Below are 18,399 nucleotides of genomic sequence, written 5' to 3'. Positions count from 1 at the left end.
ATGTGGGGGATATTGTCAGAATCATCTATCTCCTCCTGCCTCCTACATTTTTGATTTGCTGACTCCCCAGGGGGCACAGGGTAGCAGCAGGTGTTCAGAGAGGGACAAGTCTATTATGGTTTGTCTCTGGTATCCTCACTGATTTGCTCTGTTAGCACTGACTTTAATGATAACTCTTATGTAAACAGACAGGGACAGCTAAAGCCCTTAATCTACTAATTAAACAGATCCTGTTCTAGTAGTTGAATGTGGAAAATGAGTGTTTTAAGGTGATTAATTAAAAGTGCCAGCCAGTCCTTTTAACTTAGGTGAGTCTTTAATATAATAGATAACCCAAGATGAAATAGAGTAAATAGTTTCTTAACTCACTATCACATGAATCAATCCATTGTTAATGTAGGAATTCCTTCATTTTAGCCAATAACATTTTAAGAGTGCTTTTTGCTTTTGGTGCTCAGAAGCAGTGATGTCTATTTTTTGGCTTTAGCATAAAGCATTCATATTGCAATTAGTGTTAGCAGCTGATACATCATACACTTTAACCACGTGGTTCAAATTTATTCTGCAATGTTTAAATATTCTTCATTTTATATTTTTACTTGAAGTAGGGCTTCATGAACAGCAACTTGTACCCTATATTTACTCCAGAAACACTAACAACAATGTTGAATGAAATACAGAAATGTCAATATCTAGATTGTATATAAATATGTGAAATATGCAGGGTGTGTTATTGATATTAAATTTCATTGGTGGTTTCTTCAATATTATGAATGAGGAAACTGCTAAGCATTGAGCTAATGAACACATGAAATTACAGCAGTCTGGGATTAGTGCAACTGTAACTGAAAGTGAGTAGATGTTATACAGAGCAGCCTCAGGAACACAGCAGCACAGTGAATGACATTTCTACGGATGCATTTGAGGGTCTTTCTTGCAGAATGAATACTGAGAATCTGGGAAAACATGGCTCCACATTTTTTCCAAATCCATTCTGTTCCTGACACTCCTTGCAGAGATTTTAGATGACCAAAAAGCATATAGAAATAATTTCCTACGTTTGTTTCTTAGAATTGTTTTTTCTGCTTTTGGTAACATGATCTGCTGTGCCTGCCTGGTGAGGACTCTGAAGGAAAGCACCAAGCACTAATGCAACCTCTTGCAACTCTTATTTGAGCTTGTACTGTGTATTGGGGAATAGTTTGCAAAAAGAAAGGACTGGATTTATCTAAATAAGGGTATTTTCAGTACAATCTACATAATTCAGTTTTACAGACCTGATTCATTATTATTTTTTCCCTTCAGTAGACAATTATATGTACAGAGAGGTGAAGGATTCCCCAGTCACCATGTTCTTACAGATTTGAAAGACTACACATTGTTTAAAACATTGCCTTAACTATTCAAACATTAACTACAAATTTTGTTCAGGAAAAATTGTTATAATCAAAGTTGCTGTTGCTAGTCAAGTGGTTATTTTGCATTGCTTCGATGCTGATTTAGTTGAATTGTGTTTCCAAACCTGAAATAGAAAGAGGCAAAGCCACTTTGCACGAATTTCTTTTCTTAGCACAAATATCCACTGACAAAAACTTTTCTTTTTGTTCTTTAATTAAGCTGACAAGCTACAATGGTTTGTTACTTTAATTTAGAGTAATTGCTGATAATGACAAAACCATCACTTCCATAAATCATCCGTCTCCTGCCTCCTACATTTTTGATTTGCTGACTCCCCAGAGGTAGCAGCTGGTGTTCAGAGAGGGACAAATCTATAATGGTTTGTCTCTGATATCCTCACTGATTTGCTCTGTTAGTAAAGCATTTATAGTAAAAGCGTTGTCAAATACGATGGGCTTTCAGGTCCAAAGGGCAATGGTAAGATTTGCCTGAGATGCTTGATGAAGATGCTAGATGAAGAAGGAGGAGGAGGAGGAGAAGGAGAAGGAGGAGGAGAAGGAGAAGGAGAAAGAGAAGGAGAAGGAGGAGAAAGAGAAGGAGAAAGAAAAGGAGGAGAAGGAGAAGGAGAAGGAGATGATGATGATGAAGAAGAAGAAGATTCGGGGCTGTGGGAGATATTTTAACCCTTGTGCTGCCGGAAGAAGAAGAAGAAGAAGAAGAAGAAGAAGAAGAAGAAGAAGAAGAAGAAGAAGAAGAAGAAGAAGAAGAAGAAGAAGAAGATTCGGGGCTGTGGGAGATATTTTAACCCTTGTGCTGCCGGACCCTCCAGCCCCTCTCTGGCTCCGCGGTCGCCCCGGGCACGTCCCGCGGCCCCGGCGGCTCTCGGGCGCCACCCGCTGGTGGCTGCCCCGCGCTGCACCCGCCCCGCCCGGCCCCGCCCCGCGGCCCTCGGAGCTGCCGCGGCTCCTTCAGAGCTCCGCGAGCGCCCGGGTGTGTCCGAGCACAGCTCCAAGTCAGCCCGAAAACTCTCTGCTGTGCAATTCTGTCTCAGGGAACAAGGGCAGGCGTATACATGTCCTTGAATTTACTGGGAAAAGGATAGCACTTGTTCTATTGCTTATTAAGAGGGTCCAATATAATTTACTTAGGAAATAAGCTCTGCAGAGCAACATACAGGGAATGTGGGCATAGTCCGAGTTATCAGGTCCTGAAAACACCTGGACTGGTGAATGAGTTAAGCAGGCTTTTTATCCTTCCTATGGACAGCTGGTCTGCTCTGAGGAAATTGTTTTGTGCTTTTTCTATAATGTTCATCACATTTATTATGTGATATATTGTGTATATATATGTGTGTGTGTGTATTGTGTATATATTGTGTATGTATTATGTGGCTACTTCACTAACTTTGTTTTCTCTCCAGAGCAGAGGGAGGAGGGTTCTAAAATATCCATTTCTTTGCAAGGGAAATGAGGTGTAGGAAGTTCAGTGTCAAAAGCATCCTCTAGTGTTGATTGCCTGCTTCTGAGACAGAATTATATAATTGTTTACGTTGGAAAATGTCTGTGAGACAATTGAGTCCAACCATTCCTCCAGAACTGCTAAGCCACTAAACCATGTCCCCAAGTGCCACATCCACGCATCTTTTAAATCCCCCAGGGGGATGGTGACTCCACCTCTATCCATGGCCCCCTGATACAACACTTGACAACTCTTTCCATGCAGAAATGTTCCCTAATATCCAGTCTAAGCCTCTCCTGATGAAACCTGAGTTTTTTTCCTCTGGTTCTGTCACTTGTTACTTGAAACGCTGCCTAGAGAACGCTTTCTCAGACCATTTGGCATTGCATATAATTTAGTTTTGCTCAAATCACAGCTCTCACTGTCCTCAGCTGTAGTTATAAATGCTTGAGACTTCTGTATTCAGACCCTGGGCCTCAGTTTGTCATTGAGGGGGAAAAAAAGAAAACATATCCGAAGTATTATGGCACAACTGAATTGTGAACTCTATACTGCCAGCTGGGCAGGATGCCAATTAGAAATATTCGATGCTTTAATGATAGACAGTCCATTCTCTTCCTGTAACTTCCTGCTTGGATTTCTGCCCAAGTCGAGGGAACTTGGTGACCTGAGACCTAGTGCCTCATGTCACTCCTCAGTATTTGACTGTGAGGCTGCTCCAAGGCAATTTTGCTCTGTCTGTAGTCCAAGCGGAATGGATCAGATCTTCAGCAACTCTTTTTTCGGGCATAGGATCTGTCCACTTGCTGTATAGAACCCCATTCACATCTTTTTTCTGTTGGTAGCTTCCAGACAGTTTAAGCTGTTCCTATGTTGATTGTGATGTAGCAGACCATATGTTGGCTAAGCATCAGCCATTTGGGAGAAGGAAAATCAAGTAGAGGTAATTTGCACTAAGGGATTAAAATGCTTCTATTTAGTACACTAGATGCCATGCATTTCTGAAATTGTACTGAAACATACCTGTAATCAAAAATTAGCACCTGCTGACCACATCTAAATTTGCATAGTGCACCACAGTGATGTCCCTTTCTAAACATGCAGTAGTTTTGTGGCCTTTGATCCACTGTACTGCAGTCTTAGGTGGGTGTTTTGTGGCTTACTGTAGGAGCCCAGAGTTATGGTCCTGCAATCCCTTCTTGACCCTTTGCCACTGAAGAAATCCTCCATGGTGTGTTAAGCTAACATTGCTCACTATGTCATGCTAAGGAAGACATTACCTTGTGTCTTCACCTGTAACAAAGCACGTTTAGGAAAAGAGCTGGCCATTTGTGGACTATGGTATTATTTCTTCTGCCACTGAATTAGGGCTGGGCTTTGTTTCCAAACATTGTGTTTCATAGCCAACAAGGGATCTTGGATCAGTTTGTCTCAATCCTCCTTGTCACTGAGTTATATTTTTAGACTGTGTAACACCACGTATTAATGAGTTCCATGACTTAGCTGTACATACTTTTAATGGAAAAACGTGTAACTGGCTGACATCCAGTTCTTGTGCGAGACTGCAACAAAAATCATTACCAACACATTTTCCCCTCATCATTGATGGAGGTTTTGTAGGCTTGCATTCACAGCCAAGCAAATGAGCCCAGGTAACCCAGCCTCCCTAACTCAGATTCAGAAGGCTGGATTAGGGTCCGATGAGCCCAGACACAAACGAGGAGCCCGCCGGGTGCCACCTGCGAATAGCTGGCACGTCCGGCGGGCAGCGCAGCGGTGCCCGCGGAGGATGGGTGCCCGGGGTACCCGCGCTGCCAGGGCACCGCTCCGCCCGCCGGGCGCGTCCACCCGGGCCGTGCCCCCGCGCCCGGGATCCGCGCCTAACGCACCGGCCATGGCCCGCGGCCGCGGCAGCGCCGGGAAGCGGCCGGGCCGAGCCGCCACGACCCCGGGCCCGCAGCCCGGCAGCCCCGGCAGCCCCGGCAGCAGCCCCGGCAGCGGCGGGCCCAGGCGGTTGCCACAGGTCTCCGGGGCTGCCCTCCGCCTCCCGGCCCTGCAGGCCCGGCCGCGTGGAACGCCGATCCCGGCAGGGCCGTCCCGAGTGCCGCTCGCTCTCAGACCTACGCGGGGCCGGGCCGGGCCAGGCCGGACCGCCGGCAGCCACGGCAAGCGCTGGGCTCGGCCGGGCCCGGCGGGGCTGCGGGCGGTGTGTGCACGGCGGGAGGGACCGAGCGGGTCAGCGCGGCGCGGAGGGCGGGGATAACCCCGTGGTGGCCGTCACGTGGAGCAGATGAAAGGGAAGCGGCTTGGCAGGGCGGAGAGGAGCCGGGGCGAGGGAAGGGGAGCGCGGCAGCGAGGAGCGGGGCGCAGCGCGGCGGGAGGGCCGCTGCCATGGGACGCTGACCGGCCCGGGACCCCGGCCCCGGAGCTGGAGCCGCTCGGGAGAGATGCGCGGCGGCGGGGCGCCGCTTCCTCCCGCCGCGCGATGAGGGGCTGCGGGGCCGGCGCGGGGCTGCCCGTGCCGCCGCTGCCGCCGCCTCTGCTGCTGCTCGGGGTGCTGCTGGCCGCGGCGCCGGGCGCGGCGCTGGGTAAGGAGACGGCGTTCGTGGAGGTGGTGCTCTTCGAGTCCAGCCCCAGCGGCGACTACACCACCTACACCACGGGGCTGCAGGGCCGCTTCTCCCGCGCGGGGGCCACGCTGAGCGCCGAAGGCGAGATCGTGCAGGTGAGCGCGGCCGGGGGGCGCCGCCTGCCCCAAGATGGCTCCGCGGGCCCGGCACCTGCGGCACAAAGCGGGGCCGGGCCCGCCGCCCCACGTGCGCCGCGCGGCCCGGGACGCGGTGACAGATGCGCGCCCGCGCACAAAGGCCCAGCGCCGGCCTCGGCTCGCGGGGCCGCCCCGCTTTGACAGCCGGGCGCGCGGCGCGGGCTCCGCTGGGCGGCGGGAGCGGGCGGAGCCGAGGCCGCCCCACACGCGCGGCGGGCTCCGCTCGGCTCCGCTCGGCTCCGCTCCGCTCCGCTCGCCCCTCCGCTGGGCGCTGGGCGCGGGGCCGGCGGGCGGGCGGAGGCGGGGCCGCGCCGGGCGGCCCCTGCCGGTCCCGGAGCTGCCGGCGGTGCGCGGCCGGAGCCGTGCGGGGCTGCTCCGCTCCGGGGGCGGCCGGGCCCGGGCTGGAATTGCCGCGGCAGTCATGGGGTGCTGAGCCCTCGGGCTGTGCCGCTCGTTGACCGCTCCGCGCCCGGCGGCGCTCGGGGCTGGAGCCGGGGCTGCTGCACTCGGGGTCCCCCGGAGCCCGGCTCCCACCGCGTCACGCTTCGTGCAGAGCTGTGCTTGGCTGGCTCACCAGAGAAATGGTTCTTGTCTTTGGCTGAACGCACCTACCCTTTACTCTTATTGAAACTCTTGAAGTGCTTATCTAATTCCTTTGTAGTTGCTTGTAATTGCTGACTTTATTTTTTCCCCCTTTGGCTAAGTAGAGAAAAATGACTTGAATGGTATTTTAGTAAGTTTCACTGTTAAGCAAGTGCCAAGTAGAGAAAAATTACTTGAATGGTATTTTAGTAAGTTTCACTGTTAAGCAAGTGCCAATAGCAATCTTTATTTCTCTTTAACAGCTGTGGGGTTGGTTTGTTTGCGTTCCATATATGTATGCATATGTACACATACGTACACACGTAAATATCCATACAAAACTTACAAGAATCTAACTGGTAGCAAGTAGGTTATAGAAACCACTGTTAAAGCTCTACAAACACAAATGCATTACTATCAAAATAACTTTTTTTTTTCTAAGTAAAGAATACTGCTTATGAATGCTTGATATTTCAAAAGAGTTTCAGCTGGGATGATTTCTTGTAAAAGTTCTCTTGGAAGCAGAAGAGTTGTGAGGCCAAATTGCTGATGTAAGGTAATTTTTCAGAGAAAAGAGGGATGGACCCATTAAGTTATAATTATGACATTTAGAAGAGGTGGTGCTAGTAGGGGCTGGAACTGACATGGACCTTTTTTTAACCTTTTAGTGCTTTTTCATTTTAAGACTTAATAGTGTCTTTGAGGCCAGCAGGAGACTTCAAAGGTTCTTTTGTGTCAGGTGTTAGTATTAAGAACAGAAGATAGGCTGAGGTCATACTTTCTTGGTGACTGTAAGTAAAAGTGGAGAAAAAATAAACTGTTCTCTTAAGACTCAGATTTGCACAACTTGAAACAAGGGTATTAAATAGACTTTGGCAGGCCTTACTGTTTGTAACATCACCTGTCTGCTTCCTCTTCATGCCTGAATAGCCAGCACCTCAACTAGGAAAAACTACAGTGAAAGTCACATGGTGTGGCAAATCTTTTACAGTCATTTATCACTCAAAAATTGATTTGCTTATTCATCTGGATGCATGCTAGATAACATATGCCATGCACAGGTTTGGGTTTGTTTTTTTTATGAGCTGTGTGTGCTGCTCTTTTTTTCCAGAGGAGAGAACCTGGCAGATACTGTTCCAGAGCAGCTAGACTGAATGCTCTCAGTTGTATTTTCACTGCTGAGGTTTTAGATTGCATATAATATCTCTTGTCAATGTCCTGCTTCCTCTATCTCATCCTGAAAGAGAGTTTATCAGAGCCAAAACTGATCAAGATTCTCACAGCATTGTCTTGCCTCCTTTTTTTCAGCTGGGCTGTGTTTTTGTAGAACATTTTGACTCTGCTGTTCTGGATCACCATTTAAAGCTCACTGTGAGGTTTAGAAAAGGCTCATGAAGCTGTTGCCACTCAGAACCTGTTCAGCAGCAGCTCGTTGTACATCAGTCAGTGAAGCAAGCTCTTCTTGGCCCCAGCCCCTTTGTCAGTGCACACAGCTCTTTCAAGAATAAGATGCATTTTTCTTTAAGATGAAATATTAGAAGTTCTTGAAAATCAGGCACACATTAAAGAATGGATCAAAGGAATTGTGGTTTTGGGACTACACAAAGGCTTACTTTTGTTTATGTTAATAGCATCAATTACTCATTGGTCTTGAAAGTCTGAACAAAAAAACCCCAACCTTAAGAAACAATGCACTTTCAGCTTTTGATAGGTCATACATCCACTCCTGAACTGGTTATTGGTCAGATTCCTATCCAGTAGTGGTGTGCTATTATATTGTTTCTCAAGTTATTGTGAATGAATCTTATTAGGGTCAAGTGTCTCCCCAGAATAACTCTTCAGAGAGATGAAATGTTCATATGCCTTCTTTCATGTGGCCACAGTTTGTATTCAGCAAACTCATCCTCATGTTGCTGTGTCAGCTGGTCCTTAAACTGCTGGAAACTCTGACAATTCTGGTGGTATCTGGCATGCAGGAATATCCCATGTTTCTTGGGGCAGTATACTGGCCACTGATATGGGCAAGAGATTGGAAGTTGCAGATGTTTGGTTAGAGAGTGACTGTGAAAACCAGACTTTGTTGAAACCTCTGAAATGATATATTGCTTTGAAACAAATTATCACTGTAGAACTCTCTATGGTTGAAACTTCTCCTACCATTCAGGGCAAAAGTTCAGATGTAGCCTTGTCTCAAACTCAGTGTTACATGGCCACAGACTGACAGTGCTTGGACAGTAAAAATCACTGATTTGACAGCAGTGGCTTTATTGCTCAGAGTGAGGTTGTGTATCTTCATCTACTTGCTACTGGTGAGATCCTGTTCCTGTTGCTTGTTTAGTTTGATAGCTAAGCTGTGGAGCATCTAATATCACATTTCTTATAAAGTTATGGTTGTGATTGCACTGCTCAGGTGAGGTGCTTGGGAAAGAGGATCAAATTTAATGCCTGTGATGTATCAAAAACTTTAAATTATGCACATTCATCATTATCAGTTTTCTCTCAGTCTTGCTTTTTTTGTACTCCTGCCTTAAAGCTACTGCTGAATACAGTAATATGTGTGGATTATTGAGATGTACAATTTTGGAGAAAAACAGCATGGAGGAGAGATTTGAGGATATTATGGGTGGTTTTTCTTGTGCAATGAAAGTTTGTGTTTTGGTTGGTTTGTTTCTGCTTGGAAGCCTCAGCAGGGAAATGATGAACTTCATGTAGCCGTTGAACTGGAGCAGCGTGTAGATGATGTAACAATCTCCACTTGCATATATTTTTTGTGCTCAAAAGGTAACAGTCTGGGTAGAACAAGCATAACTCAGTGCTTTGAGCTCCAGGAATAAAACAGAAGTGGGACACTTCCCAGCTTCTTGCATGATACTTCCTAGTGGCAAATTATTGCCCATCTTTCTCTTGTAGAAGGTGGTGAGGTTTCAAACTGGACTGCAAGACAGAGCCTGTGTGCTCCTTCCTTCCTTCCTTCCTTCCTTCCATCTCCCTCCCACCCCTTACTTCAATGGCTTTGAATGTCTCCTCTGTTTTTTCAAAATGCAAAAGTTACCAAAGGATGCAAACTTCACTCAGAAGCATTGGCAGGTTTTGATGGTGTTGAAAGGAGTGACTTGAAATAACTGTGCAGATACAGAAGATGTCTAGCCATGATCACAGGAGGCTGAATCAAGAGAATGTTTGTGTCCTTTGAGAGTGGAAGACAAAAATAAGTGTTTTCGGATTTTTTTGGTTGTTCTTTTGTGAACGTGCAGGTTAAGTTTCTTCTTGCTGAGTGCCTGAAGGCCTCTCAAAATGAGGAAGTGGAATTATTTGTGGCTTTGAGTCACTGTCTTATTGAATGTTTTCTTTGCTAGTTATCCTCTTAGAATATGAAGGCGCCTGTGATTGGGTTTGTGTTAGTTTCCATACCCAGCTGTGAGTCTGTGGCTTGCAGTAATGATCCTGAGGACATCAGGCACAATGCATCTCTCTGGGCTTCAGGTTGGCTTTGTCATTGTGTCCTTAAAGGAAGAATAATTTGCTTCCAAAATGAGAGATCACTTAGGGAAAGTGACCTTGCATGGTGGTTGTACCTGGACAGCCTCTGTAGGGTGTAATGCACTGCAGCTTGCTCACAGCAGAGGTGTTGTCTTGGGCTTGATCTCAGGACAGACTGGTCCAGCTGTTTCACAGTTTTATCCCTCCCTCTGTCCTTTTTTAAAAAGAGCTTCAATCATGGTTTATCCTGTTGTGTACTGTAGTTGAAGGCAGCCTGCTAAGGTGTTTTGTTTAGGTTTTTATCCTCTTGTACTGTTTTGTCTTGACACTGAGCACTGTCCTCACACCCTGAGCTCCAGCCCAGTCCCATCATTGCCTGTTCCCATTGGCTTCTAGCTGTGATATTGTAAATAAAGATGCTTATTTTTTATTAATTCTTCAGCATTGCAATATCTAAGATGTCTCTTAGAATGGTGGTGAAAAGACATGGGAGGGGACTGATCTGAGGATGAGGTACCAAATTCAGTGATGAGTTACTGGTTCTGGAGGAAGCTCAAGTATCTCTTATCTTTGCACAGAGCTGCAGCAATACCAGAATCCTCCTATCAGAACCTTGTTGCAAAACTTAGGGAGCTCTTTGAAGAACGGGTGGGAGGCACAGTGTAAGAAAATGCAGTAAAAGATATTTAAGTACGGAGAAGTTAGAGTGGAAAGAACAAAAAATGCTAATGTGACCCATTTAGAGGAAGAGGAATAAAGTAGGTTAACCAAGTAAATAAAAGCAGAAAGCTCACAGCACTGGCTCAGTACTCAGACCTACCAGTGCAATTTCCATACTTCCAAATAAAGGTGGGGAATCAAGTGGGGAGAACAGTTTGTGGGAGTTCAGGTAACTTTTCTGCATCTGTCTGTATGCTTAGTTAAACTTCCTCACAGATGCTGAAGCTCTGCCCTGTTGAAAGCCTTGCCTTTGGTGGCAGGATGCTGACCACTTCCTTTTCCATGTGCTCCTCCTGCTTGTTTCAGAGCTGGAAGTAGGAAAACTCAAAAACTGTTCAACATGCATCCATTTGGAGAATTTATTTTCATTTATATATATATTTATTTATGTTTAGACTGGATCTACGTGACTGCAGTGGTTTATATCTAATTACAGCCTGCTTCCTGGTGTTACCAGCACTTGTGGCCAGCCATGGCCCATGGGTGGAACTGGCCCTCAGCCCCCCTGAGCACCTCTCTGGTGCCCTTGCTGGGCAGCACAGCTGAAATGACACCAGGTGAAGTGTCCAGAGGACATTATTCAGTGTGGCAGACTTGGAGGCTGCTCTAGTGCCAGCAGATCTTATAGGAAACTCTTGAGTAGTTGGATAAAACCATTGATTAGCATACATAGTAATTTTCTTCCAGTTTATACCATCTTGTGGTGGAGTGTGTATTTAAAAAGGCTCCCTTTTTTTATTACAGTCTTCTAGTTCTTGTTTTGGAATTGCAAAGTGAGGCCCTTCTGAACCAAAATAACTTTCAGAAATGGTTTTTCAAAGTATGAATGCTTTCAGGAGGCCAGCATTGGACTGGTTAAGGAAAGATAAGATCTGGATGCAGTAATCTGTAGTGCAATAATCTGCTGTATGTTCTACCCAGTTATGTAGGTGGTACAGGTATTTGCATTAATACATTTACTACATTGGAAGTGCTCAATTTGGGAAGCATTAAGTGTGAACTGGTACATTCTATCTCTTGTTTTGGGCATCTGCCCTTCAGTATTCAAATATGTTCAAACCAAAGCGTGTGCCTGCACATAAAAACAGAATGAATGCAATTTGAATGCTTGGCCTTATTTCTTGTTTCCTAGCTTAAAAGGAGGGCCCTTCACACTCACAGAGACCAGCAAAGGAAAAACAGATTGTTTTTAAACAAAAGTGTGGTTTGAAGTTGTTAAAACAGCAGCAGAAGATTCATATTAAGGAAAAGAGTAATCATATTTTCTGCATTTTTCTCGACTGCTTGGCACTAACCAGAGGTGACCAGGGAAGTGTGATCTTGCAGATTCCCAACTGAGACTCCCAAAATTTGCACTTGACTGCACTTATCCCATTGGTGAAGCTGTGCTTACATTAGGCTTGAGCAGCAGTGCTCAGGAAAACAGGCCTCTGGTGACTTAGGGTGTCCTCTTCACAGTGGCAGACTGCTTTCATTCATTTTTTTTCAATTTCCTTTTCATGCTGCTTAGAGACTTTTGTTGTTGCACTTGGCTTTAAGATGAAGAGCCAGTTTACAAAGGTTGATTAGGTGCCTGTTATGTTCCAGACACAAGTACAGCCTTAAATATGCAGCTTAATATATGCAGACTCTCTGGGCTTCCCAGACACATGTTACCCGGTGCATTAATGTGAGGATTTTAGTTGTTTTCTAAAGCTGATGGCCAGCTTAAGCTTTCTGTTGGTTTCCCTGAGCTTAAGCTGCTTTATTATTTTGCATAATTTTCAGCAGTGAAGCAAATGGGAGAAGCAGTGAGGAGGTGACTGGCCTGAGAAGAAGGAAGGGCCATGGTTTAGAGTCTGCAGTCATGGTTTGAGTACAAGTGTTTAATTAGCTGTACAGGCATGCATGTTGCAAGTATGTGCCTCCTACTGTGAATTTACTGCATGTGCTTGGTAAGCAACTTTCAAATACTTCTGATTGTAGTGTTTGAAAAATTGCTTTTAATTCAGAAAAGAGCTTAGTTTGTGCCAAGTTCTGTTTTCCTATTTTGAGGCTTTTGATGCTTGCCTGCTTTAAAAATATACACACAATAAAAAGTCGTTTAAGTGTGGCTGTGAAAAATCCTTCTTCTCTACTTCTTGCTTTATCCATTCCACTCTGCCCCTCCTCCCCCAAGCAGAAGAGGCTCAAACCAAACTTGCAGTTGAGTTCACCTTTGGAACTGCAAGTTTTGAGCTTTTAAACTGCCTGCTTTGGTGACACATGAAGAAATGTACCTTTGAAGGCCTGAACTGGAAATGCAGAAGGCATTCTGTTAGAATTTTTTACACTCGTGGGTCAATTTCACAATTCTGTGGTTCATGGAGAAGAAATTCTTTAAAGGCTATGAGTTTTTTTAAATTTTATTTTATTTTCCTCACAGACACTGCCCTTGAAGATTTATAGACTTGTTTGAGTTTGGATAAATGATGGCAACTTAACTGAGCTTTGATCAGTTTTACACTAATAACAACAGCAACAGTAATAATACCTGTGTCTCATAGATAAAACATCAATATTCTATATACAGCATGCCAGTTGTGTGCACAGTGTTTTCTGTTCTGTTAGCCCGTCCTTGCTGGCTTTGGAGGTTAGGAAATGCAATGTAGCAGCTGCTGCCCTTTGCTTTGGCACACTGGGTTTTCTCCTAAAGCAGTCTCTAAAGGTGTGTGTCATAAAATAGGAAAAGGTATTGGTCACCATTCCAGTGTTGTATTTTAGTAGGTCCAGCATGCTTTCTCATACCTGATTTGTATTTATTTAGAAACCTTTTAGAGCAGATGTTGTCTTGCCTGCTGTGAGAATAAAGAGTAGATGAACACTTTAGGATTGGATGCCAAGCTGGCAGATATCCTGGATGATGTGTGGCAGGGCTGGGAGCAAGAAATGAACTCTTGAAACAGTGCCAAGGGATGCTGCTGAGTTCAGTATTTAGGAGGAGCCAAGGTCTGGAGACCTCTTTTTGCTCTGAGACAAGGTATCCCCAGTCTGGTAGCCAGCAGTGTTTTGCCTCCTTAGAAGATACTATCTTTTACATCCCAAAGCTGCATCTGATAAAAAGACATTGTGGACTAGTTAATGCTAAAGAACTTCCAAAGTATGATAGTATTTTGGTTTTCCACTATTTTATTTGAGAAAACTACTCTCCCAGAGTTGCACTGCCCTCATTCTGAGCTATCAGGGATAATCTTTTTGGGTTTGGATACTGGGAATTGGCAGAGTTTTTTCTACAGTGAAATAACATGGTTGTAGTTGCACATTGGGGTTAATTTCTCACACCAGAGCTAAATGTCCTCAAATAGCAAAAGTCACATGAAGTGGTCTGAAATTCTGTTGTCTACCACTCCTGTTTTCTTCAGATAGCCATGGGCAGGTGATTTGAAATCTTTCTGGACAGCTTTAGTATTAAACATAGATCCCTGATGAGGAACAGCCAGAATGTATGCACATGTGTGTGTGAGGTGTGCAGTACAAGAGAATCTCTGTTTCCAAAGTCTGTGTTGAGTGTTTGTTTCAGGGGCTTGGGTGGGAACTTTCCTGGAGCCCAGAGACACCCCAGCCTTGGAAGTTGTACAGGAAGAAGCTCCTGACCTTCTCAGGGAAAGGGCTGAAGTGTCCTGAAAGAGTTAAGCTCTACTTAGCTCACTCATGAGGTATTTAATATCCTTATTAAACTCAACTGCTGGTTCACTTTTTTTTCCTCTTCTTTTGCTGAATAAAATTTCTTGAAGAGCTGAGCCTCTGCCTCTCAGATCAGAGGCTCACATGTTGAAGCTGGCAGTGCTAGAGGCTAGTTCCTATCTGTGTGACAGCATTTTTAATTTAACAGGACCGGCTTTGATGTTCTTGAATATTTATAGGCAGCTTCAGATCACTCCAGTGTGTATTCTTTTTAACTGGAGCAGAAGTTCTTCCTCACACAACAGAATTTCTTTCCCTCTGTTTACTCTTTGGTCTCTTTTGGATTTGTAGACATCAGAGTGGTTTTATGTTACAGAAATATTGCTTAAGTACTTACTTAAAGGGGGGAACCATTTGATTTCCTTTCTAGTTCCTGCAGCTTGGGGGTTGTCCAGTAACTGGATCACAGCTCCTTGTCTGAGCCTTGCTACAGACACAATGTAAAAGAGACAAAATAGAATTTGAGCAAAACCCAGTTACAGTGAATCCTTCTCCATTACCTGTGTAAACTCAGGTGGGTCTGCAGTGGCTCAGACCTGGACCACCCTCAGGAATCACAGAAATGTTTGTCATAGACCCTAAGGAAGGAGCAGGTTGTGGTGTGAAGAGGAACTGAAAACTTAGGATTTGGCTCTCAATAGCAGCTGATCAGAAATTATGGAAAAAAATTTTAGAAGGAAATTGCCACTTGGATCATTTGGCTTGAATCAAACTTTGACCAGCCTTGGGCAGGAGTGTTAAAAAAGACACCTGATGGATGAGCTTTCATTCAAGTGTTAACCCATCTCAGGCTTCTTTGCCTCAGTGCTCCCCTGCTCCACTGGCAGTGGCTGCTCAGAGCTGGCTCTGTGCTTTAATAAACAGAGATGTTGGGTTTGGGCACTTCAAATACCTCTGGCTTTGGTGTCCTGGGCCTTGTTGTGATTTACCTTTACCTTGATGGTGCCACAGGAGGCAGATTGTGGTCATAAGAAAATGTTCCCTCAGCTTCTGCTGTGAGATTCTCTTTTCCTCCTTCCCTGCCATGTTTCCCTTCTGCTGAATCCCCTTAGCCCTGTGTGATGGATATCATGTGGATTCCCTTATTCCTGATGTCCTGACCCACAGAAACTTTGCCATGGCCAACTGGGACAGCAAAGCAATGGCATTTTTTCCTGGAACTTCTCCATGTGGATGCTGGTAGTTCAGGCAGGTTCCTGTATCCTTATCTGCTGCACTCACTGTTTGTGCTGAAGTTCTGTACACTTTCTGTTACAGGATGATCTCCTAGGTAAACTTGGAACACCATTATTGAAGTAGCAGATTTTTGTGTGTATTATTTTGAATGGTTTCACTTAGTAAAAAATTCTTTCAGTGATGATAATTTGTTTTAATGCACAGCGTGCAGAGGAAAAGGTCTGTGGGTTTAGACATTTCTGTTGTAGCTGCACTTCTCTGCTGATACAGCCATTTCTAGTTCAGCAAGTGAAATCAATGTCACTGCCTGGGTGGATAAATAGCACTGGAAATCAACCACAGGAGGAAAGTGCTTGCTTTCTATGTGATATAAACAGTTTGCTCAAAGAGTAAGGTTTCTCTTACTATGGACATTCAGCAGGGAAACAGACCTGTAACTTACTAATGTAGCAGTGAGAGTTTCTGAAATATGCCAGTAAACAGAACTTTGTAATATACAAAACTAGAGAAAGAACTGGATGGCTGCTGGAGTGCCATTCAGTGCTTGTGTCTAGAGTGGATGTGACAGTGACTTCATTTTTCTGTAGTTCCTGCCTCCAAACTGTTGTTAACAAATTCCTTCTCCCTGCATACCCTGAAATATCCTTGTGAGACAGGAAAATTATCAAGTGTGGAAATACTCAATACTTCTGTCTCTGGGCAGGATTTCTCCAACAACCACAAGTTGTGCTAGGGGAGGTTTACATTAGATATGAGGGAAAAAAATTCACACAGAGGGTTGTAAAGCATTGGAAGAGCCTGGCTAGTGAAAGTGGTGGTGTCACTGACTCTGAAATTGTTCAAGAAATGTGTAGATGTGGCTTTTGAGGACATGGTTTAGTGATGAACATGGTGGTGTTGGACTTGATCTTAATAATGGTTCTGTGATTCCCTCTGTCAGTGTGCTTTTGTCTCAGTTAGAAGTAACAGACAGTAGCATACATCTAGTTAAATGTAATTGCAGTGAGAATTTTTGCAAATCAAATGACTTTTCCGTCCTTAAGTTGCACTTGGTGTCTTAGAATTCAAATTGGTGATGCTGGGAAAATATTTGCTTCCTGTGTAAGTGATAAAACATACTGGGTGGTAAGGATATTGCTAGCAAATAACCTTGTAGGTAAAGATATTTGTCAGACTAGGTAGCACTACTTAAGAAGCTGAATTATATATATATATATATATATATATAAATATTTTTTAGTAGTTGTACTATCCAAGTGCTGGTGAATGTTGAAATCTTGTCATTATAAACATATTCCAGATAAAATGGGTTCTGCAGTCTTTAGAACAGGATCCACAAACTGATGCAATCTATTAATGTTCTTGAGACAGCGGGATTTTGATCTAGGTTAGGACTAGTCCAGGTAGGAAGGACTGAGAAAAGTAATAGCAATCCTGAGTGTCTGTCAATGGAAAGTTGTGGGGCAGGGAACTTGAATTTTTTATCACATTCTCGCCAGAAAAAAAAGCTTGGAACAGCAACCAAGAAGAACAAGAGAGAAGTTGAACAAGCCTTAGAAGAAAGCCATCCTAAAGCAGTTGCTGGGTACAGCACACTGTAAACACTGCCCAGCTGGAGAATATCCTCTAGCACTTGCTCTGCCTCTGGGGGCATGGTGGTTATGGCTGCTCTGCTTTAAGGGATGCTTCATGAACTGTGTGATACAGGAATTTAATCTTTGTATCAGTATGACAATGTGGCATATCCATGCCCAACTGCAGGGCTCCATTTCTCAGCAGATAACAGCATTTCTTACTCTGAAAGAGAATCTCTACGTGAATTCAGAGGTTTTTGCTGTTTGTGTTACATGGAATTAACATTACAGGCTGTGCCTCTGGAAGGAGGAGTTGGTTTTATTTAGCTTTTCAAGCTGAGGCAGCTGCTAGAAGAATGTAATCTAAAAAAACCCCAAACAATATCTATTTAGAGATAAGACAATTTACATTAAAAATACTTTTTTTTAGGGTAATTTCAGGCATTTTCAGTGCTCCTTCAGCTTGATTCTTAAGGATACTGAGTACATTTATAATTGTGTAGTAATCTCTAAAGCATTTAAGAATGTGCTCTTTGACATGGACTTAATGTGTACCTGTGTTTTTTGGTTTGTTTTTTTTAATGTCCATTTAGAAATCTGTCAATGAAATGTCCTTGCAGATGCTGAGGGATGACTGCTAACAGTGAATGAAGCATGAGCAAAATGGGTTAGAACAAAACATATGCTCTGCTTTGCAACAGGTGAGCATATGCTGCCTAACTGAAATGCTAGAAAAGACTGCTTTGAAATCATGAATGTTTTAGGAAAATATTTACATTTTCTGATATTGGCCTATTCCCGTCTCTCACTAGCTGGTGGAGAATTGATCTCTGATGTTAAGACTCCAGGATCATATTTCTAGTACTGAGGCAGGTCCTGGATTATTCAGTGGGTGAATAAACTTCATTCAGGGTGTTTAAAATTTGGCAGCTGATCCTGGCAGAGCAGCTCTCCCCTGCTGTCCTACAGGTTGCATTTCCAAGCTCACATTGTTGCTCTCTGAGGTGGATGGAGAGGAGTGGGAGCAGCTTCTGGAAGGGCTCAGGTGCTGCTGACAGCCTGAGATTGTTTCTGGGGCTGGCAGCATGGTCCCAGGAGCCCTGATGGACAAGCAGTGACTGATTTTACATCTGGGTGGGTGAGCAAGGAAGGAAAAAAATCAGGTTTGCCCTCTGATTTCTTTCCTGGTGCCTTTTTCTTGCCTTTGAATTCTCATTTTCTGATTGCTTTTAGTTCCTGTGTTAATTCTCAGGGCACTACCAGGAAAACACAGAACTGTTTCTGAACTTCAAGGTGAAAATGATTTGCAAGAGAATTTATAAAAGTTCATGAGCCTAACATTTCAACCCCACTCTTCTATAATAATTAAGACAGGAAAAATTATAATAACTTCCAACTAATTCAGAGTTAATATTTGTGTAGTTGAATTTCTCTTCTCATCTATCTTTGAGGGTAGAGAAGGAAGCTTTGGTTTTATTTGAAATGTGATTGGTTTAGTCCTGCAGTTGGAGGTATTTGTTAAAAGCTGTTTGTTATATCTAG

General features: G+C 44.3%; 1 protein-coding gene across 2 annotated transcripts in view; it reads left to right on the top strand.

Annotated features, from left to right (window-relative positions):
• Window positions 1-5,420: 5,420 nt before the first annotated feature.
• ZNRF3 (zinc and ring finger 3) overlaps window positions 5,421-18,399 on the top strand; it is a 65,944-nt gene continuing 52,965 nt past the window's right edge. Inside the window, exon 1 of one of the 2 annotated variants that reach the window (XM_063172742.1) lies at window positions 5,421-5,581. Coding sequence is in view for 1 of the 2 variants with exons in the window: in XM_063172743.1 (XP_063028813.1) it covers window positions 17,505-17,558 (54 nt within the window). In the remaining variant the exon portion in view is untranslated. Of the gene's footprint in view, window positions 5,582-17,504; window positions 17,559-18,399 lie in introns of those variants that run through there. The other variant, XM_063172743.1, reaches the window with a different exon arrangement.

The sequence above is a fragment of the Melospiza melodia genome, chromosome 20, assembly GCF_035770615.1.
Source record: "Melospiza melodia melodia isolate bMelMel2 chromosome 20, bMelMel2.pri, whole genome shotgun sequence".
Lineage (NCBI taxonomy): Eukaryota > Metazoa > Chordata > Aves > Passeriformes > Passerellidae > Melospiza > Melospiza melodia.
This window is presented reverse-complemented; position numbering and strand designations above follow the sequence as displayed.